The sequence below is a fragment of the Drosophila nasuta genome, chromosome X (genome assembly GCF_023558535.2).
Source record: "Drosophila nasuta strain 15112-1781.00 chromosome X, ASM2355853v1, whole genome shotgun sequence".
Classification (NCBI taxonomy): Eukaryota; Metazoa; Arthropoda; class Insecta; order Diptera; family Drosophilidae; genus Drosophila; species Drosophila nasuta.
The window spans coordinates 27,170,765-27,197,807 of NC_083459.1; the positions used below are offsets into that span (position 1 = coordinate 27,170,765).

A 27,043-nucleotide genomic window follows, 5' to 3' on the forward strand; every position below is an offset into this window, starting at 1 on the left:
TTGTAAAAAAAATATTGATCAATAGGTGAACAATTTGGCTGGAGAAGTTCACTGCACGCATGTGTTCCACTGTGCGCTGCCTGTTAAACGAGAACATGGCCGATAAACAGGCATTTCTGATTGGGATTGTTGTCCATGCCGTGCTGCTTGCTCATTGCCAGTTTGACGGCGTAAGAGTTAACGTCAGTAGGCAGCAAGACGTAAACGAAAATGGTTGTGTTTTTGTTGTTACGTGAACGTTGATTTATTTATGCATCGTTTTTTTGCGATTTTTTTTTTGGTGATGTGCGTGTTACTCGGTAACAACAATTGAAATCATACATAATAATGATGCTAAGTGCTAAGTGGCCGGTATATTGCAAATATTGCTAAAGATAATTTAAATATACAACTGCAGCAACAACAACAACAACTGCAGGCAACGTCAACATCAAAACACAACGTAAATATATTTTTTGTCGGCTTTTTGTTGTAATTGTTTTGTGTTTCCCTTCATTTTTTTGTGTTTGAGTGTGTGCTTCATACCAATAATTTGTTGTATCATTGTTGTTATTGTTTTTGCTTTGCAATTCCAATAATGAATCGTGTAGTTTTTGTTGTTTTTTTTTGGGCAATGCCAATTAGTGTTTGCGTGTGTGTGTGTGTGGTCTTATAAGAATGAAAAATATAACAAAGCGCTGCAAAATAACATGATAAAAAAAAAGAAGCGAACCAAACGAAACGTAACTAGAAGAAGCAGAAAAGCCGCAACGCTGACGTTGACATCCACAGAGAGCGCGCGTTAGCGAGAGAGCGACTGCGAGAGCGTCTATATGAGCGACTGTGTGTGTGTGTTGGCTGTGTGAGAGAGAGAGAGTGTACGTGTGTGGTAGAACGTGGTAGCAACCTAATAAGAATAAGTTAACAAACTGACGACGTGTGTTCAGGTTCAACGTGTGCGCGCTTGTCGGTGTGTGTGCGTGTGTGTGTGTGAGTGTTTAAATAAGTGGGGGCGGGGTGGCGTGTGGCGTGTACTGGAGCAGGACGCGCTCTCTCTATTCGGCTCTCACTCACGCGCGCTCTCTCTCTCACTGACATTCATTGATTTTTCCACTTTGTCATCGTGGCCCAGGGATCGTTGATGGCAAGGCATGGCTGGGGGCGGAAGTGCAAGAGAGTGACAGAGTGCGAGAGAGATGGAGAAGAGGAGCAAAACCAAGGTGAAATGCGTGGAATGAGAGAGGAGAGAGAGAGCGCGCGTGAAACGAAAAGGAAAACAAAGGAAAAACTTCATAAGCATGTCTCTCTGTGTGCGCGTGTGTGTGTGTGTGTGTTTGTGCAGTTGGAGGTTATGTTAGGCCAAAGTGTAAATAACTTGGCCCGTAACAAGAATGTGAGCGCAATTTGTTGCTGCCTTCGATGCTTGCGCAATTCGCTTAAAACTATAATTTTGCTTCTTGTTGTCGTTGTTGTTAATTTTATTTTGGAATCGAAGAAAAAGAAAAAAAGCGTCAGCAGCCAAAGCAACCACCCGAAACTCAAAATTGAACAAGCGCCGCTTTTGGCCACCACCAACAACAACAGCAAAAATAACAATGGCAACAACCAAAACGAAGCAGCACGAAAAAATAAACGCGAGTACACTTGACTGCGAGATACCCGCTAGAAAACTTGACTTATGCTATAGATATACTTTTATTTAGAAAAAAATACACTTATAAAAGTTACATTTTTATTGTTTATTCATAAAATTTAATATAATAATCTTTTTTGATTAAACTAATCAGGTCATTTTTTTAGTTTTATTTATTTAATTTAATCAAATTTATGAATTTACATGTGCATTTTGATACAAAAATAATTCAACTTCTTATGATATAATATCAAATTTCTTATTTATGCAAAAGTCCAACTTTTATTGAAATATTATTGAAATAATGAAATAATGTAATTTATTTTCTGCAAATTGTAGAAGTAAACATTTTCAAGTTTTGAACAGGTTTCATCATAATACCCTTCCACCCTTTTTGGCTAGCGGGTATAAACAGAGAGCGCAGCAATTGAGAGCGCGAGTGAGCGTACAAGAGAGGGAGAGCGAGAGAGCAAGACTGCAAACCCAATGCCAAAGTTTGTTGGTAACAAACGCACACATTTCAAAAATTGAATATAATGAGACATATTTTGTGCGTTATAGAAACGATATTAGTTAATGCACAAGCTTTAATTGTTAACAAATGGCATGTGTACAAAATGTATACTATATTTATCACATTTCGTTCTCTCGCTCTCTTTTTGAATGGGTTGCTATGTTAGAAGATTAACACTTTTAGATAACATCATTCATCATATGTAGTAAAGAGATAGCAGGTGGAGCTTTTATTGTTGTTGTTGTTGTTGCGCTCCCTTCTCGCGATCGTTTTCCAATTAGACAAGTTGCATTTGCTCCAATGGGGCACGCAAAGTCAACCTTTATTTTTATGCTTTTCGCCTCTCGCGTGAGCTGCTCTCTCTCGCTCGCTCGCTCGCTCTCCCTCTCTCTGTGCCGTTCGTTTGCGCTTTGCTCATTCCACTGCACAGTTTATCACACGCACACACACACACACACGCACACACAGTAGTCACAGTGCAAATCAGAAAACCGGCCGCTTACGTGTCGTACGTAAGCGTAAGCGCACTTCATTTTACGTAGCGTGCTGCGATAATTACGTTTGATAGCGCGCTCGTTTACTTCGTCAACATTTGAACATTCGAACGTCATTGTCGCTGTCGTTGTTGTTAAATGTGCCACGCCGGTTTTTCAACATCGATATCGCCACTTCCAACTTTGAAAGGTGTAAATTTAAAAAAAAAATGATTTCTTGTTTTGTGATAAACAGAGAGAATAATGCAAGAGTAAATTGAACTGCAGCCAAGTATGACACTTATTATGAAACATATTTCAAGATGGCGTCAAGCTGCGCTTAAAGTGTCGTTTTAAACTGTGCTACGCGATCGTAGAACAGTATTTGACAGTTATATTTGGTGATCGGTAATTATAACTTGATTTTACTCATTTGGCATTTCAATGCTCAACTTCGTATTTATTTTTCTCGAACTTAGTTTTGTTGCATAGTCACAAAGTTGTGGCACAGTTATCGACAGTGCGTGACGAATTACTCGTACCTCCATGCATAAGTTAATTTCTTTTAATATGCCAAGGCACAATAACAATTGCATGACTCAAGAAACCCTCACTCAAGGGCTAAGCATTAAAGTAAATATGAAAAATTTAAAAAGGAAAAAACATGGAGGCGACTACGGGTGAATGACAGAGAGAGAAAGAATAGGAGAGAACAGAGAGAAAGCGTAGAACTAACAATAGTTATGCTTTATCTGGATGTCATAAAGGTCTATAAAAAGTTCTCAAGTTCTTGATAACCATGCGCTAGATATTCTAAAGAAATTATATGGAATATTTACATTATTCTATTGGTTCAGCTTTCATTTTAATAATGTTGTTATCCAATATATATAATAAATGGAATATTTATATTATTCTAATGGTTCAGTTCTCATTTTAACAACTTTATTATCCAATATATATAATAAATGGAATATTTACATTATTATATTGGTTCAGCTTTCATTTTAACAACTTTATTATCCAATATATATAATAAATGGAATATTTATATTATTCTAATGGTTCAGTTCTCATTTTAATAACTTTGTTATCCAATATATATAATAAATGGAATATTTACATTATTATATTGGTTCATCTCTCATTTGAAGAACTTTATTATCCAATATATATAATAAATGGAATATTTATATTATTCTAATGGTTCAGTTCTCATTTTAATAACTTTGTTATCCAAAATATTTATAATATATGGAATATTTACATTATTATATTGGTTCATCTCTCATTTTAATAGATTTTTTTTTCTAAATTATAGTTTAAGCTAATGGAAAAACAGAATTTGAGTCTTTGACATTCAAAAGGGACTAAAGGAATGAAATATAACAATTTTGTGCTAATTTCTTTCATAACTATTATGTTTATTCATAGGAAATCATAAGAAAATATAATTTTAATCTTTGTCATTCATGAAATATAATAATTTTGTGCTAATTTCATTTATAACTATTATGTTTATTCATAGGAAATCTTCAATCTAATGAATTTTCGTGCTGGATTTTCATAGCTCGTTTTGTTTTATTCATTTTTTCTAAGAGTTCTTTTATACTTTTCCTTCCTTCCTTCGTAACCAGAATTGTGGAAGCACTAAATCCAGTACAAACTGCTTTGAAAGCCAGCTTTAATTGCTTTTCACTTTTTATTGGCATTTTTTAAAGTCAAGAAAAAGTCCTCAACTCGAAATATTTATATCGTTAAGTCGCATCGGAAACTTTTTAATGCTTATTATGAGAGCTGAGAGTGATTTAACTTGACAGCTGACCAGTTGCAAAGTTTACTTTTTAAATGAATTAATCTTTTGCTAACAGTTTAAGTTAAAAAAAAAATAGATGAGACACTTGCAAATGTTCTTTAAAGTGAAGTTTAAATGATTTTATTCGGCTCAATAAATATAAATGAATTTTAGTTGAGAAGGATTTTTTCCATTCGAAGTTTTGAATTTGCTGTAAATAGTTACAATTTTATAGTTATTTAAATAATGCTCGTAAAATATTTGATGTGTGTGTGTGTGTGTGTGTGTGTGTGTATTTGGACTCCCCTTTGACCTGCACAACAAATAAACTAAAGCAAACAATTACTAATGAAAATAGATGGCAAATTTTTGTCGTTCTCATGCATTTTAAACACATTTTTGTACCTGCATTTTATTTATATATGTTATTTGTCATCAAACATATTTCATATTTTATAGTTGATTTTATTATTAAAAAAATATGTAATCTCGCTTTGAATTTGGAAATGGGGAAAAATGGGAAAATTTTATGTTCATTTTTTTATCACACAAAATTTATTCACATTTCATACTTTAAATATTTGATGTGATGAGAACTCGAAATAAAAGTAAAAGTACTCTGAAAGCATTTAAGGAATATTAAAAAAAAAATAACACTTTAAACAGTTTTATACATTTTTAATAATATATTTAGATTTCATTTTTGGTTAACAGACAATATTTATTGAAACTTTAAATATTAAATATGTTGATAACATTTAAGAAATATTTAATTTTGTAAAAAGATTTATTTTTAATATTAAATTATTGTGTTAATTTTTGAATATTCATATTTTAAATATTTGATTAAAGAGTTGAAGAGTTTTATTTAGTTTTAGCATTAAATGTATATTTAAGTTTCCTTGCATCTGGATTTTTAATTAATTTTTGCATTTTAACTCATGAGCCAATTCTCTTTATCTCTTTTTCTCTTTCTCTTTTTGAATGCCAACAAAACCCCATCCAATATCCGAAAAACAAAAAACAAAAACTTGAATTAATAATTATAACAACAAAATTGTAAAGTGTGCAAAATAAAAAAAAAAGGAAAATAATTGAAAAAGTTAAACAACAAAAGGCAAATGAATGTGAGAAGAATCGTTAACAACAACAAAGTTGCTCAAATATGAGCTTTTGAGCAATAGCAACATCAACAACAACTTCAACAACAACAACAACTTCGACGAAAACAACAACAGCAGCAGCAACAACAACATGCAACACAGCAACAACAACACAAGTGAAATTTCTAGGCGAAGGCCTGAGAAAAAGTGCAACAAAAATTAAATATTGAAAAAAAAAATTACAAAAAGATAAGAAAAAAAAATAAATACAAAATCCTACAAAAAAATTAAAGTTACAAATTCAATTCGATAAATAAAAATAATTTTTTTGTTAATACCCCAGTTGGTCCTGGCAAGAAATCAAATCAATCTTTTATTGTTTAATATATATATCCAGAAAAAAATATAAATATATATATATATATATCTATATCTATGTATGTATGTGCTCATGCATTTCTGTGTATGTGATTATGTGTGTGTGTGTGTGTGTTTATTTCCCCAATGTGCATTCCATCCATTAATCTAAACATAACTCGATAATTCGATAATTCGATAACAACAACAATTAACGACAAATAACTAATTAATTGCTATTTGTTTATGTGCAATAATTGCAAACGATAACAAAACGGCACCAACAACAACAACAACAAACAACAATCAATACAAAATACGACAAAACTAAAACAACAATCGATAACACAAAACAAAACCGATAATCAATCCAACAAAAATGGCGGACATCATGCGTCCGCCGTTTAGTGAAATTAAGCGGCCCGACGAAATTGTCAGAATGACAACCGCCGATAATTTGAAATTTGCCGTCCTCATCGGCCTCATCGAGGTGGGCCAGGTGACCAATCGGGAAGTGGTCAACACAGTTCTACACTTGGTAAGTACTCCACACTTTTACATTTATCGATAACAGCTAAAAGCAAATCGTTATTGATAGCCTGAAATGATCTTTTCTGCTTTATAAGAACGTAAAACGAAGTTTATCGATATTACTTGCAGAGTTTTGTTTTCAACAGAGCAAGTAAATCATTATTTATCGATCTTATCGATCATAATACAAATCGATATTGCTGTGACTTCATGTGTAAGCAAATTGTAAATTATTTATTCGTCTGTATGCATCTTAAGGCTGGATTCGATAGACTGAAACGTTTTTATTTGCTATATGAGAAGGTAAAACTATGTTTATCGATAGTATAACGATTAATAACATGAGAATTTTGCTTTGGATAGACCAGACTTGCTATTATTTCATCAAATTTAATCTAAGAGAATGCAAGATGATGAAATTTATTCAATTATGAGTCTTAGTTTTGTCTTCAGCACTTGGAATTTCTCAAGAATATCGTTATTGACAGTTTTATCGATAGTATATAACCAAAATAACTATTGATATTGCTGTGACTTCAAGTGTAGGCACGTTGTAAATTATTTATGTGATTGAATGCATCTTAAAGCTAAATTCGAGAGGCTCAAACGTTCTTATTTGTTAAGCAATGTTTATCGATAGTATAACGATTAATAACATGAGAATTTTGCTTTAGATAGACCTGACTTGCTATTATTTAATCAAATTTGATCTAAGAGAATGCAAGATGATAAAATTTATTCAATTATGAGTCTTAGTTTTGTCTTTAGCACTTGGAATTTCTCAAGAATATCGTTACTGATAGTTTTTATCGATAGTATACAACCAAGATAACAATTGATATTGCTGTGACTTCAAATGTAAGCATGTTGTATATTATTTATATGATTGAATGCATATTAAAGCTAAATTCGAGAGGCTCAAACGTTGTTATTTGTTAAGCAATGTTTATCGATAGTATAACGATTAATAACATGCAGAGTTTTGCTTTGGATAGAACTGACTTGCTATTATTTCATCAAATTTGATCTAAGAGAATGCAAGATGATAAAATTTAATCAAATTTGAGTCTTAGTTTTGTCTTTAGCACTTGGAATTTCTCAAGAATATCGTTATTGATAGTTTTTATCGATAGTGTACAACCAAGATAACAATTGATATTGCTGTGACTTCAAATGTAAGCATGTTGTAAATTATTTATGTGATTGAATGCATATTAAAGCTAAATTTGACATGCTCAAACGTTCTTATTTGTTAAGCAATGTTTATCGATAGTATAACGATTATAACGAATAACGTGCATCCATTTTAAACGAGAGGGTTTTGCTTTCGACTTCATCTCATTTGATCAAATATGATCTAAGAGAATGCAAGATGATAAAATGTAATCAAATATGAGTTAGTTAGTTAGTTTCTTATAAACACTTTCACCGCCCGAGCAAAGCTCATTTATCTTGCGAGACACAAAAAAAAAACTGTTTTAAATGAGTTTACAGTTTGGCTAAATTTATCTTGGGAGCGACAAAAGAGATTAACTTAAATAAGCACAGCTAAAGCTGCATTTGATTAATCGCCGCTTTAATCCTTTCAATGTCATGTCAAAGACATGAAAGAAAGTCCCCAAAAGAAAAAAAAAGAGAAAGAAAGATAAAAATTTCCGATATCAATATCAACTAGCGATTTAAATGTGACCAATAGATGGCGCCAGCATATGCAAATCTTTGACTTTAGTCGGCGCAATTTTCATTACTGACAAAATGGCGTCTAAATAAGTTTGATGATGGATGCGCGGGGGGGTGGGGCTCGAATGCCAGCACAGCGGAAGAAACGAGGATGTGGGAGAGGGAGAGTGAGAGTGAGAGAGAGAGAGAGAGAGAGCGAGGGGAAACGGATGTGAGTGCGAGTGAGACGTCACTTTCATTAGCACAAAATTAACATTTCGCTGGAAGCCGCAGAGCGAAACATCTGCGACGGGGGCGCTGAGAACACCTAGCAAAAAATCACTGTGTGTGTGTGTGTTTGTGTGTGTGTGTGGCAGGGCTGTGATTAGATCAAAGGCCAGCAACTGCCGCCTCCTTGGCACAACTTTGGCTGGCAGACAATATGCCTGCATACATATTGTATTATTACACGACATTATTATTAGAGAAGATTTTCAAATTTACATTTTTGGCGGGCTAAGCTTTACAGTGTGGGTGTGTGTGCAAGTGTGTGTGTGTGTGTGTGTGTGTGTTGAAGGTGCTTAATGAAAACACGACACCGTCGCTCATCATTATGACTCGAGATGTTGAGATTTTGCTCAGCGAAAAAATGAAAGCAATGGCAAAAGGAAGAAGCCAAAACCCAAGGCGAAGGGGAACGGGGAACGGGGAGCAACAGCTTGACAGGTGCTCTAAGTGTGTGTGTGTGTGTGTGTGTGCAAGAAATTGAAAAGAAATTGAATTGAAGTTCGTCGTCTTCTTCGTCATCGTCGTCGTCGTTGTCGTTTTTTGCTCCTCACTGATAAGATAAGCAACTAGCTAGAGTGAGAGAGCTAGCGAGTTGGCAACTGAGAGAGCGATATAAAATATGTTTGCTAGATACTCAGACAGGTGGAATACACACACACACACACACGCACATATTGCTGTTCATTTTTATACGCTTATTTTCGCCTGATTATACGACAAATCTGATAAGCGCGAATAGAAAATAAAAAAAAAAAACACACACACACACTCACAATAATAAAATTATCGAAAAAGAAAAGAATGTGCGTGGCGTTTTTTTGGGGTTGACGTGTTCCAACCACGAAAAAAACAGATATAACTCTTAAGCAAATGCACGAGATGACTTTAAATTGCCCTAGAAAGGCAATATATTGCAAAAAATCAATTTTAAACATTTGTCTAAAGCTCGAGCAATCTGCTGACTATTTAAAAACTTGGCATACGTGAGGTTTTCTAAGGTATTTGGACAGCCGTCTACAGAATTTCAGCTGCGTAGCTTTTGTAACTCCAGAGATTGCAGCGTCTAAGGAATCTTCTTCTTTTTTGAAGTTGTCATGTTCCAACCACGAAAAATGATATAATTCCTTAACAAGTGAATAAAATGCACGAGATGACTTTAAATTGCCATAGAAAAGTAAAACATTGAAAAATCACTTGTAAACATTTCTTTTGAAAACTCGAGAAATCTGCTGACTATTAAAAAACTTGGCATACGTGAGGTTTTATAGGGTATTTGGACAGCCATGTATAAAATTTCAGCAGCTTAGCTTTTGTAACTCCAGAGATTGCAGCGTCTGAACCTTGTGAATACACCGCGTATAAGGAATCTTCTTCTTTTTTGGGATTGACATGTTCCACCGCGAAAAAAGATATAATTCCTTAACATGTGACTTTAAATTGCCATAGAAAAACAATACATTGAACAATCACTTGTAAACATTTATTTTGAAAACTCGAGAAATCTGCTGACTATTAAAAAACTTGGCATACGTGAGGTTTTATAGGGTATTTGGACAGCCATGTATAAAATTTCAGCAGCTTAGCTTTTGTAACTCCAGAGATTGCAGCGGTGAAACATTCTAAATACTCCCCGTATAGGGGATTATTGCTGTTTGTCATGCCCGCTTGCTTACAGCGATAGCACAAATCATTTTATTTAACCGCCGCGTTATCATTGTAGGTCTATGGGTCTCTAGGTTTTCCATAGAATTTCAGCAAGTGATACTTTATTTTCTTTTTTGTTGTGATACAATTTAATGGATGGTTGTTGTTTGTTGTTGCCTTCTGATAGCGATATGATGATTAATGATCTCTAGGCAGACATTATTTGCTTGTTATCGCAATATCTATTAATCGATATTGTTAACGCGATAGATCTTTGTTGTTGTCGTCAGGGTTTTTTTTTTTGCTTTTTTAAAGCGATTCCGCTTTTCTTTTATAATTTCCTCGAGTTCGCATTCGGAAATTATGCATACATTTTCTTGGTCTAGTCGCTTCTGTTATTTTTTGTGTTAACTTGCTTTTCATCTCTCGTTTACTTGCTTCTTTCTGCCTGCCATTACTTTTCTCCGTTTTCTTCCGCCATTTGCATGTTTTTTCATGCGTTTTCTGTTTTCTGTTTTTTTTTTTCTTCTGCTTCTTCTGCTGATTGATTCATAGCTCAACAGCTTGCCTTGTCTTGCCTCGGCCAACATTACTCAACGAAGCCTGGCTCCCCATTTATGCAAAAGGCGTACACCTCTTTCCTCTTTGCGATGGAGTGGGGAGGGAAAGGAGAAAGGGGGGAGGTGGACCAGGCAACTGGCAACTTCAGTTGTGGACGACGCTTAATCGGTCATTGGGCCTTGTTATACAGCTCAATTATGGTCATTTGCCATGTGGCGCATGTGGTACTCTCGGCCCATTTGGTATTGAGCCACCCTTAACCTACACACTACAATCTCCCTCTCCCTCTCTCTCTCTTCCTTTCTCCCTCTGCAACCCTCTCTCCACGAACAGAGGCAAAGCCGTGTCACGTGCAAAGAGGCAAAGCCTTTAATCGATTTGCCTTTCGTCTTTCGTCGTTAGCTAAAAATGTATGTTTGCTACTAAAAAATAAACGCTTAATGCAAATCGACAGCAACAAACATGCACAAACACACACACACACACATACACTCGCAACAACAACAAGAAGTTGAGCAACAAATTTAACGATTTGAAAACCGATTGCAAAATGAAGTCAACAACAAAGAGGCTGAGCCCAACAATTTTCAATTTGTTTGCCGTCTGCCTCTCTTCCTCTCTCTCTCTCTCTCTCGCTCTGTGTTTACATTTGCCATTACAACACAAACAAATCAACAAACAAAATGTACAAACAAACAAACACACACACATACACACACACACAGACAGACAGACAGGATGCAATGCGATTGCGATCTATATAGACTTATGCATACATACATACACATATATATACTCTCGTATAATTTTAATAACTTTACATTAAAATTGAGCGACAACCCTTAAAGCGGCAACCCTTTTATGACTGCCCCTTTCCCCCCACCGTCAGTCAGTGTCTCCTTAAATGCTATTGTCGTATCATTTCACATAATACATGTTCGTATTTATCTTGACATTGCTTTGTCATATCCATAACTCTGGAAAAGATTTCCTTCCCATTCTATTTACTAAGGCGAACCTACGCAACATTTTTGAGACCCTGTAATCAATAGCAGTAGCGAGTGTGCTAAGTATGTGGAATGGAATGGTAAATCAAATTAAACGATTGGCTTAACAAAGTTCTCCAAATGTTAAATCAAAGGAAATCCTGTGGGTAAAGCATGGAAGGCTGAAGGAAAAGAGCTTAAATGAGTTAAGAATTACTACAATTTAGATGTAAACAGACAATTTAAAGATATTATATTAATGTAATATTACTATTGAACATAAAATTGCCAATTTACGTAACTCTGGAAAATATTTTCCATCGGATTTACTAAGGCGAACCTACGCAACATTTTTGAGATCCTGGAATCGACAGCAGCAGTGAGTTTGCTAAGTATGTGGCATTGTAGGTAACGTGGAACGGAATGGTAAATCAAAGTTGGATTAGAATTGCATTAGACAACGTGTATAAAGAAGTTCTGCAAATAGAAATCAGTGTAAATAAAGATATTGAAATCATGTTGGTAAATCGTGGAAGGCTGAAATAAAAGAGCTTAAATGAGTAAAAAATTATTACAATTTAGAAGAAAGTAAACAATTTTATGATATTATACTGATGTAATATTACTATATATACGAATTTCAATGGATTATAGAATTTTGCAAACGAAATCTAGTATTTTTGGCATTTTTTGACTAGTATTCGAAATTTGTTCTGAAAGTGGTCTTATTAAGAACACAGTTTTTAAGACGAATGTTTTTGATCTTAAAAACTGATTTGCTTCTTTATCAGTGTAGTTACATAGTTATTTCAATAATTTATGAAGTTGACTTGAATATTTAGTAAGTAAAATACTGTTGGGAACTATTTAGATATTTCTAAAGAAATAAAACTATTTGTGTAGCTTGCAAATTCCCTCGAAAATAATTTGCAAGGCAACAAGAGTTGTACAATTTGTCAGAAAAGTTTGAGTAATCAATTTACGACAGCTTAAAATAGCATTTGTGTGTGTGTAGTGTTGTAAAACACAAACAGAAACTCGAAGTGACCTCTGCTGACCTTAGATTGCCACCTGACCAAAAAGCAAAGCGACGATGACTGATGATTAATGAGGACTGCTTAAAATGCGCTGCCCTTTTTTATTTTGCTTTGCGCTCTCTCTCTGACGTCAGCTAAATTTGGGTTACAGGGTATGCAAAAGTCGCACACAATAATGATGTGGCCAGACTTGATGTGAAGCAGCTTATTAACGTTTTGTTTAGTTGCCCTTTCCCCCACCGACGACCTCTAACCTCCAACCTGCGTAACCCCCGTCGCACCCCCCTCTCCACCCCTTGTTTTGTTATCGCAGCTGGTTGAGTTCTCTTTGAAGAGGCAGCTGGAACAAAATGCAAACATATTTAGCTACTTTTACTTAATTTAATTAACGTGCTTTGCCACGCAACCTCACCAACGAGATCTAATGTTGACGTCGCAGTCGCTGTCGCAGTCGGCGTCGCAGTTGACGTCGCTTTTAGCCTGTCAGCTGTTCCGAGTGCCAAAAAGGAAACAATAAAAATGGGCCTTATTGTTGGCATCCTGAGGGGGGGAGAAAGAGAGAGTGATAGAGACAGAGGTGGGGCCAAAAAACTTGGCCACAAAGCAACCAAATGCCAAAGTCACAAGTGAAGAAACTCACACAAAAGAACAGGCGGAGAAGGAAGCGGGGGAAAGCGGTGCAAAGCGGGGCCAAAAAGTGAAATGATAAGAGCATAAAAAAATGGCACAAAAAGGAATCAAACACACGCAATCGTAGACAAAAAAGCGGACAACTCAAAAAACCAACAACAACAACAGAAACAAGTAAGAAAGTTACAGTCGAGTGTGCTCGACTGTGAGATACCCGCTACCCATTTTGAATAAAAGTAATATATTTTGCGGTATTATCCTCAACATATACCAAAAATACTAAAAATATACCAAATGGTATATTTGTTATATCGATATACAAAAGTATTTCTTTAATACCTTCGACAATTTTTACTAAATAAATACTATTGCTATTGTTGTATATACCGCAGCTGTAGCTTGAAAATTGCGCTTGTTATTCGATTTTATTGATTTTCGCGGGCGGAAGTGGGCGTGGCAAAAATTTGAAATAAACTTGATCTGCGTGCAAACATAACAAATGCTGTCGAAAAAAAATTAGAGCTCTATCTCTTATAGTCTCTGAGATCTAGGTGTTCATACGGACGGACGGACGGACGGACAGACGGACAGACACACAGACGGACAGACGGACATGGCTAGATCGTCTCGGCTGTTGACGCTGATCAAGAATATATATACTTTATAGGGTCGGAGATGCCTCCTTCTACCTGTTACATACATTTCCTGTCGGCACAAAGTTATATGTAATACCCTTCTACCCTATGGGTAGCGGGTATAAAAACGTAGGAAAATAGGCGCATCAACTTGTAATGCAGCTGGGAAAATTTCGCTGGGAAAACGCGGCACGAATTCGGCTTTTCTTGAATATTCTTTCATTCTGTTTTGTCGTTGTTTTCTTATTTTTTTTTGCTTTTGGCAAAACGAGGAAAAAATGACGAAAAGAAATGACATTAATACAAGAACAAACACAAGCTCAACAGCAAGTGTGTGTTTGTGTGCTTGTTCTTCTTTTGGCAAAACCCTAAATGGAAAATAAAGCAACAACGAAGAAGAAGAAGAGCGACTGTGACGACGTGAGGACGCCAGAACGCCAGGATATTGGCGTCAGCATGTCCCGTCATGTTTCGTCTTGTCGTGTCCTGTCTCGTTTGGCTTCTGCCACGCCATGGCATGGAATGGAATGGAATGGAATGAAATGGAACGAAATCGAATTGGTTGCGGCTGCCTTCGCGTACTTTCGCCGCTGGCAAGCAGAAGTAGCAACAACAACAACAACTGTAACAGCAACAAAAAGAACAGAGACATCTACAGACATTTACAGTGGCTGCTATTAACGCACAGTGGGGCGAGGGTCAATGAGAATGTGAAGGGATTTTAATGTATTATGCGTTGCATTTATAAAGTGAATGAACAATTTAAATGTTAGAATTGTAATTTCTTATGACTTTAGATGTTTGTGATTCTATCAATTTTTGGTGGATTTTATGATAATAACACATAACACGTAAAACCTAGAGACAAGCCAGTACTTGCTACCGCACAGTGGTTGAAGTGCAATGCTAAATATAGTTGATTATCTGATCTGTTGGTATATTCATGGTTTTTATTAAAGCTATAAATTGAAAAACTATATTAAGGAAAACTCGTGATCATAGTTTAAGAAAAAATATACCATATTTATTGAGTGAAAAACTTACAGTGGGACTTTAGCTTGTAATTATGTATTGATAAATTATACAAATTTGATGAGTGAAAATGTATGCAGATGTTAAAAGATTACACATTGAAAAGTAATATAAAGGAAAAGTACTTCAAAGATCATAGATAAAAAAATAATATATACCAAATTTTGATAAGTGAAAACTTACAGAAGCTAAAAGATTATAAATTGGAAAATAATAATAATGTCGGAAGAAGTAAAATATATACCAAATGTATGTAAGTTACTTAATTATTTATTGAAGGAAAATTTACAGTGGGAATTTAGTTTGTGGGAGAATAAGTTTGAAAAATAATATAAGAAAAAAAACTGATTATAGTTTAAGAAGTTAATTATATACTAAGTTTTCTTAACTTTTATATATAATTTATTAGTGGACAAATTAAAGTGGTAATAATGTAGAGGTTACTTTATATTTATTATGTGCTGTTGACATAATTAATTTTCTGTTTATTATTTCTGATTTGTTTAAGTTGCCCAGTTAGGTAACAATGCACATATCTTTGTTATCATTTCGTTATTATTTTAATAAAAAAAAATAATAATAAATAAAAAAAATAATGTAGAGGTATTCTAAAAAATTTGTGGATAAATTTTGGGCGCATGCAAATTGCTTGCAGAGCACTGTGGGCACGTAGTATGTAGATCGTGAAGCAAAACTCGAAATTCAGTTGAGCCTCGGGCCCAATGCCAAGGGTGCGGTGTCATCAGCGGGGGTGGCACAAGCTGTAGCTGTAACTGTAGATGAAGAAGCTCAAGCAGAGGCAGTTGCTGTGGCTGCGGCGGTGACTGTGGCGGTGGCGGTGGCGGTGGCAATGCTGGCGCCGTTAATAGGCAGAGCAGGGTAGCTGACGTTATATGAGAGTATGTGTGTGTTGTATGTTGCTTGGTGGTGGTGGCGATGCTCCTGATGGTGGTGCAGATGGAGATGGAGCGAAGGGGAGGCGAAGGAGATGAGATGGTGCCGGTAAGGCTCAAAGCGAAGACACGACAACCGCAAGAGATTTAACGACCAATAAAGAACAACGCAATGTTATTTAAGGACGCTGAAGGGATTCGCATGCGGGACACACACACATACACACATACACAGAGAGTCGACTGCGACTGCGACGTCGACTGCGACGTCAGTGGCGACTGACGCCGGACGCATTATGTGTAACCGGTAGCCATTTCAACGGCTGTTTGATTGCGTGGCCTCTGTGTATGTGTGTGTGTGTGTGTGTGTGTGTGTGCCACGTGAGTGGTGGGGGATGATGATGGGTGAGTGAGCGAAGGGGGAAGGGGAACGGAACGGGAAGGTAAGGGAGTAGTTGAACCGTAGGCGTGACACATTTATGGACATTGCCACGTTTTGTCGTTACGTGGCAAACAGATGAGCAACGTTTCTATTTCTTATTCCAGTTTTTATACTCTTCGTTGCTGTTGTTGTTGTTGCTTTGCGGCAACTTCATTAACATCATTATGCCGCACCGCTTCACTTCACTCCGCGACCAACATCCCCTTTCTAGGTGACTGCAAAAAGTGCATTGAACTAATTTAAATTTTTATACGTTTTCCTCCTAAAATAAAATATAAATTTACGTTTCGAAATGAATCAACATCATCGACCAAAGACTGCAGCAGCAGAGAGGCGTGGCAAAAAGCCACCTTAGTGAGGGTATTTTTTTTTTTCCTTTCTTTGGGTGTTGGATTGCCCTTAATGGGAGCAGCTGTGCGGGGCGTGTAACTGGAAATTACGTTGACGACAAATGTCGAAGCAGCGCAAACAACAAAAAAAGAGGAGGCGAAATAGCAAAAAACCAAAGAATGTTAAAGTGCAAAAAAACCAAAGGCAAGAACATAAAAACCTGACTAACCGATACGCTGTAAAAGTCGAGGAAGGAAAACAAATGCTCAATTTTTTTTGGAAATTAATCAGCAATCGTTATGAAATTTTCAGAATATTTCCAAAAAATATTAAATTATAAGTATGTGAAGGTAGAAAGTAAAGTCTTGGAAAATGTTCGTTACAGAAAGTTTTCAAAAAATTAAAAAAATGTTCAAAAATTAGAAGAAGAAAATCAAAAAATTATACAAGATATTTAGAGTTCTATAAAATAGCCAGCAAACGTTCTAAAATTTTGAGAATATTAACTATAAATGTTAAACTATAAAAATCTAAAGGCAGCAACTAAAGGCTTAAAAAATGTGCGATAGAGAAAGTTTTTAAAAGTTGTAAAAATGTTGAAGAACTGAAGAATTTCGTAATGAAATTTTCAGAATATTGACAATATATATTAAACTCTCTGAATGTGAAGGCTGAAACTAAAAGCTTAAAAAATGTACAATACAGAAAGTTTTCAAACATTATAAAAATGCTAAAGAACTGAAGAATTTGAAGAAAAACAATCAAGAATTAACCAGCAATCGTTATGAAATTTTCAGAATATTGACTAGATATATTAAACTCTCTGAATGTGAAGGCTGAAACTAAAAGCCTGAAAAATGTGCGATACAGAAAGTTTTTAAACATTATAAAAATGTTGAAGAACTGAAGAATTTGAAGAAAAACCAGCAATCGTTATGAAATTTTCAGAATATTGACTAGAAATATTAGACTCTCTGAATGTGAAGGCTGAAACTAAAAGCTTAAAAAATGTACAATACAGAAAGTTTTCAAACATTATAAAAGTGCTGAAGAACTGAAACTTGGAAACGCATTACACCGCGAACGCGGTTAGACACTAAAGCACAAATTACAGTAGATCTTAATGGACGGTTGTTCGTTGCGTTTTTATGAGCTGTTACATGCTGTTGGCAGTAGTTAATGCTACCCTTTTGAGTAATTTTTAATGGTTCGAGGGTATAATAAAATGAAAATCAATAAAATTGAATTGAAGGCAAGAGCGCCAAACGTTTTTATGGCTGGCACTTGCTGCTGTGGCTGCTGCTGCTGCTGCTGCTGTAAGGAAAAGCAAAGGCAAGACATGACAAAGAGTGAAGGAAAGGAAAGGAGAGGATAGGAGAAGGGGCGCTGTCAGCAGCGGGGAGTCGACTCAAAGAAAGAGGACGTGGAGTCGGAGATGGAGGTGGAAGGGTCGACTGGTTGACAGTTGGACTGAAATCTGTTTTAATTCCAGCTGCTTGACGGCTTTTTATTTATTTATATATATACAAAAATATATGTATACAATGTATAGAGAGAGATTTTATATACGAGTGTGTATATGTATTTATCTATATAGCAGCGGACTGGATGTCTGTGTGTCAGTTTGTTGCTGTGACTTATTTATGTGGCAATAGGTCGTTGCAAGGGCTGCGTGGGTTCCTTCCACACGTTGAAGAGCAGAAGAGCAGGCGTTGACAGGGGCGCCACAAAACGCCAAGGTCAATAGTGAAACAATTTTTGGTATTGCTGTTGTTGTTGTTGTTGTTGTCATCGCCTTTACCAAAGCATCTGGCCACAGTCTACCCTACTCTCACTATTCCCCTTTCACTCACTCTCTCTTTCTCGCTGTCATGAGCTGGTTGTCTTCGTTACGCTGTGTGCGTTAATCCGCACGCCCTCCGATTGCCTTCGATACGCAAGGGTTGTCAACCCAGGAGTCCAGAAAACACCCAAAAAAACGAGAAACCGACAAAAAAAAACCCTCCACTGAACATATCCATTGCTCTAGGTATTGGCAATTGGATACCCAATACCCAATATGCTATTGCTTTTGCCTTTCAGCTTTTCAGCCAACAGCCAACAGACAACTGTCATTTGGCGCCAATATAAAACTGACTTCCTTTTTGGCGCAAAAACTTTTGCTATGTTATTTTGTTGTGTTTAGCTTTAACTTCATGGCGATGATTGGGTCAAATCAAGCCTATCTCTTGCCCACGCCTTTCCTCTAGCTCTCTCGCAGTCGCAGCTGTCTATAAGCTGCTGATTATTCAGGCATGCAAACAGAATTCGTAATGCAAAATCCATTGGGTTTTCATGAGTAGCATTTTATTTTTGTTTTTCTTGTTTTCTGCAAAACAAAATGAAAGCAAACACTACACTGTTATATGTTTGTATGTGTGTGTGTTGAATTCCAACAGCTGACAGCAAAGAAGTAAACAGCTGTCGTCAACTAATTATCGATAGCATTAAATCATCATGCTTTACTATCGTTAAGTTGTTTACTATCGCTGGTAGTTTAGTATTTTGTGTTCTTGATTTATGTTCTTCTTCATAATACTGTAAAATTCCTTAAAATTAACTATTATTTTATTGGCAAGAATAAGAATAATCTGACGAACAACTATCGACAGCGGTCGATAATTTAGTGTTGTAATGTTTCAATGATAGAAAGAAGATGAAAAAAAGAAATTTCAAATGCACTTTTAGTTAAACAATCTTTTGTTCTAATAATGTAAAATTCATTAAAATTAATTATACTTTTCAGCACATAGAAACACCTATCGATTACTATCGATAACTTGGTGTAATAGTTGTTTCAATAAAAAGGAAACGAAACAATTGAAAAACTTTTAATTTACTTTTAAGCAATCTTTTTTCGAATTTCTTTGTGAACTTTTCGATTACTTTACAAATATTATTTATTCGATTGCAGTAAAGTAATTTCTCTTAGTTAGTTTGAAGCGATTTATGACAAATTCTTGTTTGCAGACAATTAATATTGATTATGGTCTCGTGTATTTTGTTGTTATGCAAAATGATGGCATTCGACAACAGATTTTGAAAAGCGTTAGCAAACCGATTGTCAAGATTTGGCAAGCACGGAAAATGGCCTTAAATCAAATGTCCGCAATGCGCAGAATGGCATGGGAAAAGGACACGGCGTTTTATACCACCGTCCCTAAAAAAACACCAAAAAAAAAAACAAAAATGCGCCATATAAACATATAAAAATATACAAAACGCAGGCAGGAAGTTTCGGTGTGTGCGTGGCTGGGAGAAGGTGAAGGGAAAGGATAAGCGTGAAGCGAGAAGGGAGAAAAGAGGGATGTGCTGCTGATGCTGATGCTGGTGGCTGTGTGTCATCATTAAATCCTGGCTAAGCAATTTTGTAGCGCTTCCGCTTCCCTTGGTTAACGCAACTGTTTTGGGAGCTCAGCCCTCAAGTGTCTTTCAATTCAAGATTTCATTCAGCTCTTCAGTTTATCCGCTTTTCCCTTTTTTTGCACACCAAATTTGGCGAGATTTTCCACATTTATTTGGCGCTCAATCGCAGTGCGCATTTTTATTTGAAAGAAGAAGGACAACCGAAAAATCGCCAGCAAGCAGCTGCCTTCAAATGTTGTCGGCATCTAATTATATAAAAGAAAACAAGTAAGAAAGTTACGGTCGAGTGTGCTCGACTGTGAAATACCCGCTACACAAATATACCAAATTAATATACCACATAAATACTACAATATACCATAAGTTGTAATTGGTATATTGATAAAGTGCACCATTTAAAATGAGATATTGTTAAATTATATCAAATTAATATACCTCACAAAATACTACAAATATACCGAAGGCTATATTTCGTATTTTATATAGTATTACATTCAAAATTAGGTATATTTCTTAAATTATACCAAATTAATATACTGCACAAAATACTAAAAATATACCGAATGTTATATTTGGTATATTGATGTAGCATTACATTCAAAATGTGGTATTTTTCCGAAATTATAGCAAATTAATATACTGTACAAAATACTAAAAATGTACCGAATGTGATATATTGGTATATTGATGTAGTATTACATTCAAAATATGGTATTTTTCTGAAAATATACCAAATTAATATACCTCACAAAATACTACAAATATACCGAAGGCTATATTTCGTATTTTATATAGTATTACATTCAAAATTAGGTATATTTCTGATATTATACCCAATTAATATACCGCACAAAATACTAAAAATATACCGAATGTTATATATTTGTATATTTATGTAGTATTACATTCAAAATGTGGTATTTTTTTTATAAAAAATATACCAAATTAATATACCGCACAAAATACTGAAAATATACCGAATGTTATATATTGGTATATTTATGTAGTATTACATTCAAAATGTGGTATTTTTCTGAAATCATACCAAATTAATATGCCGCACAAAGTACTAAAAATATACCAAATGCTATTGGTATATTGATGTAGTATTACATTCAAAATGTGGTATTTTTCTGAAATTATACCAAATTAATATACTGCACAAAATACTAAAAATATACCGAATGCTATATATTGGTATATTGATGTAGTATTACATTCAAAATGTGGTATTTTTCTGAAATTATACCAAATTAATATACCACACAAAATACTAAAAATATACCGAATGTTATATATTGTAGTATTACATTCAAAATGTGGTATTTTTCTGAAAATATACCAAATTAATATACCTCACAAAATACTACAAATATACCGAAGGCTATATTTCGTATTTTATATAGTATTACATTCAAAATTAGGTATATTTCTGATATTATACCCAATTAATATACCGCATAAAATACAAAAAATATACCGAATGCTATATATTGGTATATTGATGTAGTATTACATTCAAAATGTGGTATTTTTCAGAAATTATACCAAATTAATATACCGCACATAATATTTTAAGAATGCCGATGGTTTTATTTGGTATATTGATTGATATATGCAAAATTGCGTTATTGTTTAGACATGGCTATATCATCTCGGCCTTGACGCTTATCAAGAATACATATTACATAAATACATACATGTTACATAAATTTTCTGGAGGCACTAAGTTATACTACCCTTCTAACCCTATGGGTAGCGGGTATAAAAATCTATTAAAATACTTTTGATATGTAAGTTTGCCTTAAAGAGCTAGAGTTTATTATTCAAGCGTTGCTTTATTATGTTATCAAGTTGTTTAGTTTAGTTAATAGACTTTTTAATAAAGTGTAAATAGTTGCCAATTAAACGAGAGAGATGACAGCTCACAACGCATAACTTTTCAAACAATGTGTTCATAAAAGGATACAATCATCATAAAAAGGGGAAACTCTCATACGCACACACACAGTTTATGTCCTCTATATCTATTCATCAAAGTGTTGCTTCTATGGGTAAAGTGACTGAGTGATGGTCATGTGATTCTCTGGGCCATGTTGCATCATTTATTATTTATACAACTTTAATGAACAACATTAATATGCGAAATATGACAGGACTCGAAGTTTAAGTTTCGTTTTCTTTTTTGTATTCTTCCCCTTTTCTCTATTTTCTATTTATACTTTGTAGTTGCTGTTGTTGTTGTTGTTGTTAGGACATTCAATCCTTTAGCAGAAAAGCTTGACAACACTTTGGGGGATAACATTGTAAATTTAATAATAATCCCGAGTTCATGCACAAGGACCAAAGCTATCCGCCGCATTACGCATACGCAACGATGTGCCAGGGAATTTTCCACAGAAGACACACAGCAAAAAAAAAAAAAACAAAGCAAAACAAAAAAAAAGCGAAGCCAAAACTAACGCAACTGAAAAAAAGGGGATTTGTGTCGTAAAAACAAAACTAATTTGGAATAAAATCAAATATGAATGCGACCCAGTACATAAATTATTTCGAGAGCTTTAATGCTTACAAATTTTTTCATTCTCTCTCTCTCTCTCTCAGTGTGTTTTGTTGCATGCTGGATTCCGTTGGCAGCTGAAAGTTGTTTTGCCACGAATTTGTACGGATTAGCAACATGATATAAAATGCGAATATAAATGCGTATTTGAATATGAATATGAATATGAATATAGCAATAAGCCAAAGTCAAAGTGTTTGCAGTACAATGGCCAAGTTAAAGCCGTGACTTATCTATTGTGATTGCTGCCAGCAAGCGAAAGCCAGAGAGAATGCAATCGAGACAAGGAATAAGTTTCAACTGACGAAAAATGAAAAATAGTAATCACAATGCTGCTGCAATTTTGCTACCCGCTGCCCATAGGGTAGCTTTTGGTATATTTTTTGTATTTTTGCGCTATATTAACGTGGAATATGACAAAAATGTAATAACTGGAATCATTTTAATAATATACTAAATTTAGCATATGGTATATTTTTAGTATTTTTGCGGTATATTAACGTGTAATATAACAAAAATTGAATGACTGACATGATTTTAATAATATACCAAATTTAGCATTTGGTATATTTTTAGTATTTTTTGCGGTATATTAACGTGTAATATAACAAAAATTGAATGACTGGAATCATTTTAATAATATACCAAATTTGCGGTATATTAACGTGTAATGGAATGGAATGATTTTAATAACATATTAAATTTAGCATATGGTATATTTTTAGTATTTGTGCGGTATATTAGCGTGGAATATAACAAAAATTGAATAACTGAAATCATTTTAATAATATACCAAATTTAGTATATGGTATATTTTTAGTATTTTTTGCGGTATATTGATCGTAGAATATAACAAAAAATGAATGACTGGAATGATTTTAATAACATACCAAATTTAGCATATGGTGTATTTTTAGTATTTTTGCGGTATATTGATTTGGTATATTAAAAATTGAATATCTGGTATAATTTTGAATTTTATGCCAATTATAGCTTTACAGTATTTTTGTGGTATATTAATTTGGTATATTTAATATACCACAATATACCAAATATAACCTTTGGTATATTTACAGTATTTTACAGCATAGCAGACATAATTTTGAATAATATACCAACTATAGCTTTTGGTATGTTTTTTTGTTTAGTATTTTTACAGTATTTTGCCTTATTATAAATGGGTATCTCACAGTCGAGCATACTCTTTAAATATGCAAAAATTCAAATTTGTTTTTAAATTAATGCTATTAATAAAAATGAATTATTTGCAACAAACGAATAAATATTCTAAAAATAACTAAAAATTGTGAATTTGATTTAAATATTTAAATTGGGATTTTTGTTAGATGAAATGCAGCAAAAATGCATTTAATCGAAATATTTTGCAGCAACTTGATTACGCACTTTTGTTTTAATATTCAATTGCATGCGGTGAAAATTGCAATATTTTAATATTAAAAAACCACTCGACTTCGAAATGCTAAGTACAACAAACAATTAAATTGGATTCGATTTGAGCTTATTGCAGTTAAATTTGCAATGCGTAATTATTAATCAATGATTCGAGTGGCCAAATTGTCAGTTTCGAGTCAACTTGAGTTGAGAACTCGGTCGAAAATGTGAAAATGTGAAATTTGCGGCCACTTTAACGGGGGCCAAATGAAGTTTGCAAAACATTTTTAAAGTACGCTGTCAAATGCACTTTGACCCCGCCTATGTGTGTGTGTGTCTGTGTGTGTGCAGCATTTAATAATATGAAAATAAATATCAAATTATATGGGCTGGGCTTTGGCTCTGGGATGTCGTTCAATGTTTATGCAAAAGGTCGACAGAGAGAGAGAGAGAGAGAGAGAGAGTGGGAGAGAGAGAGGGAGGGAAAGAGACTGGCAGTCGCCCACACAAGGTTTGACAATCAATATATCCGCTGTACATTTCCGTTTTGCTCAGACATGGGGCAATGTTGTTGTCAGCTGGCCACATGAACAACGACACATCAACAACAACAACAACGACAACAACAGGGGAGAAAAGGAGTGGAAAGGAGAAAAAAAGGTGTGTTGCCTTGTGTCCATTGTGTTGCCGTGTCCAAATACCCAACTTTGATACCCGCTCCCCCTTTTGCCAACCCCTCGCACACACGTATCGAAAAAAAGGGGTGGCAGACACCCGTCGACTGTTGGTCGCCTGTTGTCCTCTTGTTGTCCTGCTGTTGTCCTGCTGTTGTCCTGCTGTCCGACTGTTCGTTGGGTGCGTCCTCAAAGGGCAACATGGCCACAACAAACACACACACACACTCATCTATATTAAGTCTGCAATACATGATGCATATAATATATATAGACAGATTTATATCGCATACACTAGTTTTTGGCCAGTAATTAATAACTGAGTTGCGTTTTAGTTGTGGCCCAGCCCAGTTGTCTGTTGTCCTCGCACCTCGCACCCGCTCCCGCTCCCTTTATCAATGGCCACATCTCAGGTGATTCTCGGCTGTGTCTTTGAATATTTAATAACGATTTTAATTGACCCGATTAAAGTTGCATACTACGCTAATTGGGTTTTTCATTTATTTACTGCACAATCAAACAGCAGCGAAAGCAAAACGCCTCTGCCAACAACTTTTGCATCCAAATACCAATCAGATTTGCAGCGAATGATTCAACGTGATTAGCTTTACCGTTGCAATGTACAACAAAAAAATGTGGCTTTGCATAAAGTTGATTACGTGTGATGGTCGACTGACTGCAAACTGGTCAAAAAGTTTAACGCACTCACTTGGTAGGCAATACAATTGTTAGTTAATCTGTTCAAGCATCAGTTTGCTAACTATCTAAAAAAAATAGCCATCTATCAGAGAGCTCTTTTTCCATGCTGAACAAAATTGGAAGTGATATACTAATATGGATTGGAGACTTTAAGAGCTCTATTGACTGGGTTCATCATTTTTGTCTACGATTTATATTTTAGTCAGAAGTAAATACAAATATAAATGGTTAATTATTTAATTACAGTATGAAAAAAACTATTCAAACCTACCGACTATATTAGTTATTAAAAAAGCATTGATAAACAATTGAATTTCTCTCTGAAAATGTAGAATGCACTAAAAGCTCATTAAAGCTGTAGTTAGAAGCATTTCAATAGAACATTTGTAGTGCGTTAAGAGTTGCTTAGAAATACTAACTACGTTAGCTATATATAAGGACAGCACTTACAATAATGTGTGCCAAAAAAAGGAAAATGCATTGGATGCTCATTAAAGCTATGCAATATAATTTTGAAAAGTTGATTAAAGCAATATTACTTTAAGTATGCTTCAAAAGCACATTTATAGTGTGCTAACTACATTAGTTGCTAGTTGACTGCAAAATATATTTCTCTCAAAAAGTGCAGAATGCAGTTAAGACTTTATTAAAACTGTAAAAGCAGTAAAGAAGCTCAGGCATTGAAAAGCACATTTTTAGTGCGTTAAAAGCTTCTTAGAAATACTAACTACGTTAGCTGTAAGGACAGTACTTATAGTATTTGTCTGATAAATAAAATTCTCCTAGAAATTGACTACATTGAAAGCTCATTAAAGCTATGCAATATGAATTTGAAAAGTTTATTGAAGGATTTTAAATTCAAAAGCACATTTATAGTGTGCTGAAAACTTCTTAAATATACCAACTGAAGACAGCACTGATAGTGAAAGAAAATGCTATTCAAAAGCTCATTAAAGCTATGCAATATGAATTTGATTAAGCTGATTAAAGCAAGGTAATTTCAACGCAGCATTTTGAAAGCACATTTGCCGTGCTATTAAATCTTTTTAGATATACTGTCTTTTAAAATATATCAACTAAAGACAGCACTGATAGCAAAACAAAATTCTCTTATAAAGCTCATTAAAGTTAAGCAAAAAACTTTTAAAAAAGCAGATTAAAATAAGCTTACGTTTAGTAATCATATCAAAAGCACATTTATAGTGTGCTGAAAGCTTCTTAAATATACCAACTGAAGACAGCACTGATAGTGAAAGAAAATGCTATTCGAAAGCTCATAAAAGCTATGCAATATGAATTTGATAAAGCTGATTAAAGCAAGCTAATTGAAGTTCTGCATTTTAAAAGCACATTTAGAGTGTGCTAAAAGCTTTTCACATATATCAACTAAAGACAGCAGTGATACCAAAAGAAACTACTCTTCGAAAGGTCGCTGTAAACTCATTAAAACAGCGAACTGTGATTTTGAACGAAAGCTTAAGACGCTGCGCTGTGAATGGCAAATTGGTGATGAGCAAAGGATTGCGAAGCAATGCATTTTGCCAAGTGTACTTTCAAGTGCGACACTTAAACTAAAACTATCAATTAAGTGCATCTGACAGTCGAATGAACGCTGTTTTCGAACGCTGTCAGCTAACTAAATTGTTTTTCTAATGGTTTTGTTCATGTGTTTGTTGTCTCTTGTTGTTTGTCGGTGTTCTTGCTTGTTGTTGTTGGTTTTATTGTAGTTTTGTGGTTGGCAACTCATTTACGCTTTATCCTTTTACCAACGCCAACGTCAATGTCATGTTG

The 27,043-nt window shown here is 34.7% G+C and overlaps 1 protein-coding gene across 2 annotated transcripts in view; it reads left to right on the forward strand.

Annotated features, from left to right (window-relative positions):
• The first annotated feature begins 142 nt into the window (after positions 1 to 142).
• The window catches only part of LOC132796538 (neurobeachin-like), a 147,454-nt gene continuing 120,553 nt past the window's right edge, over positions 143 to 27,043 (forward strand). For both annotated transcript variants that reach the window (XM_060807740.1, XM_060807741.1), the window contains exons 1-2: positions 143 to 442; positions 5,460 to 6,392. In XM_060807740.1, coding sequence (XP_060663723.1) covers positions 6,234 to 6,392 — 159 coding nt within the window. In that variant the 5' untranslated portion in view covers positions 143 to 442; positions 5,460 to 6,233. The remainder of the gene's footprint in view (positions 443 to 5,459; positions 6,393 to 27,043) is intronic.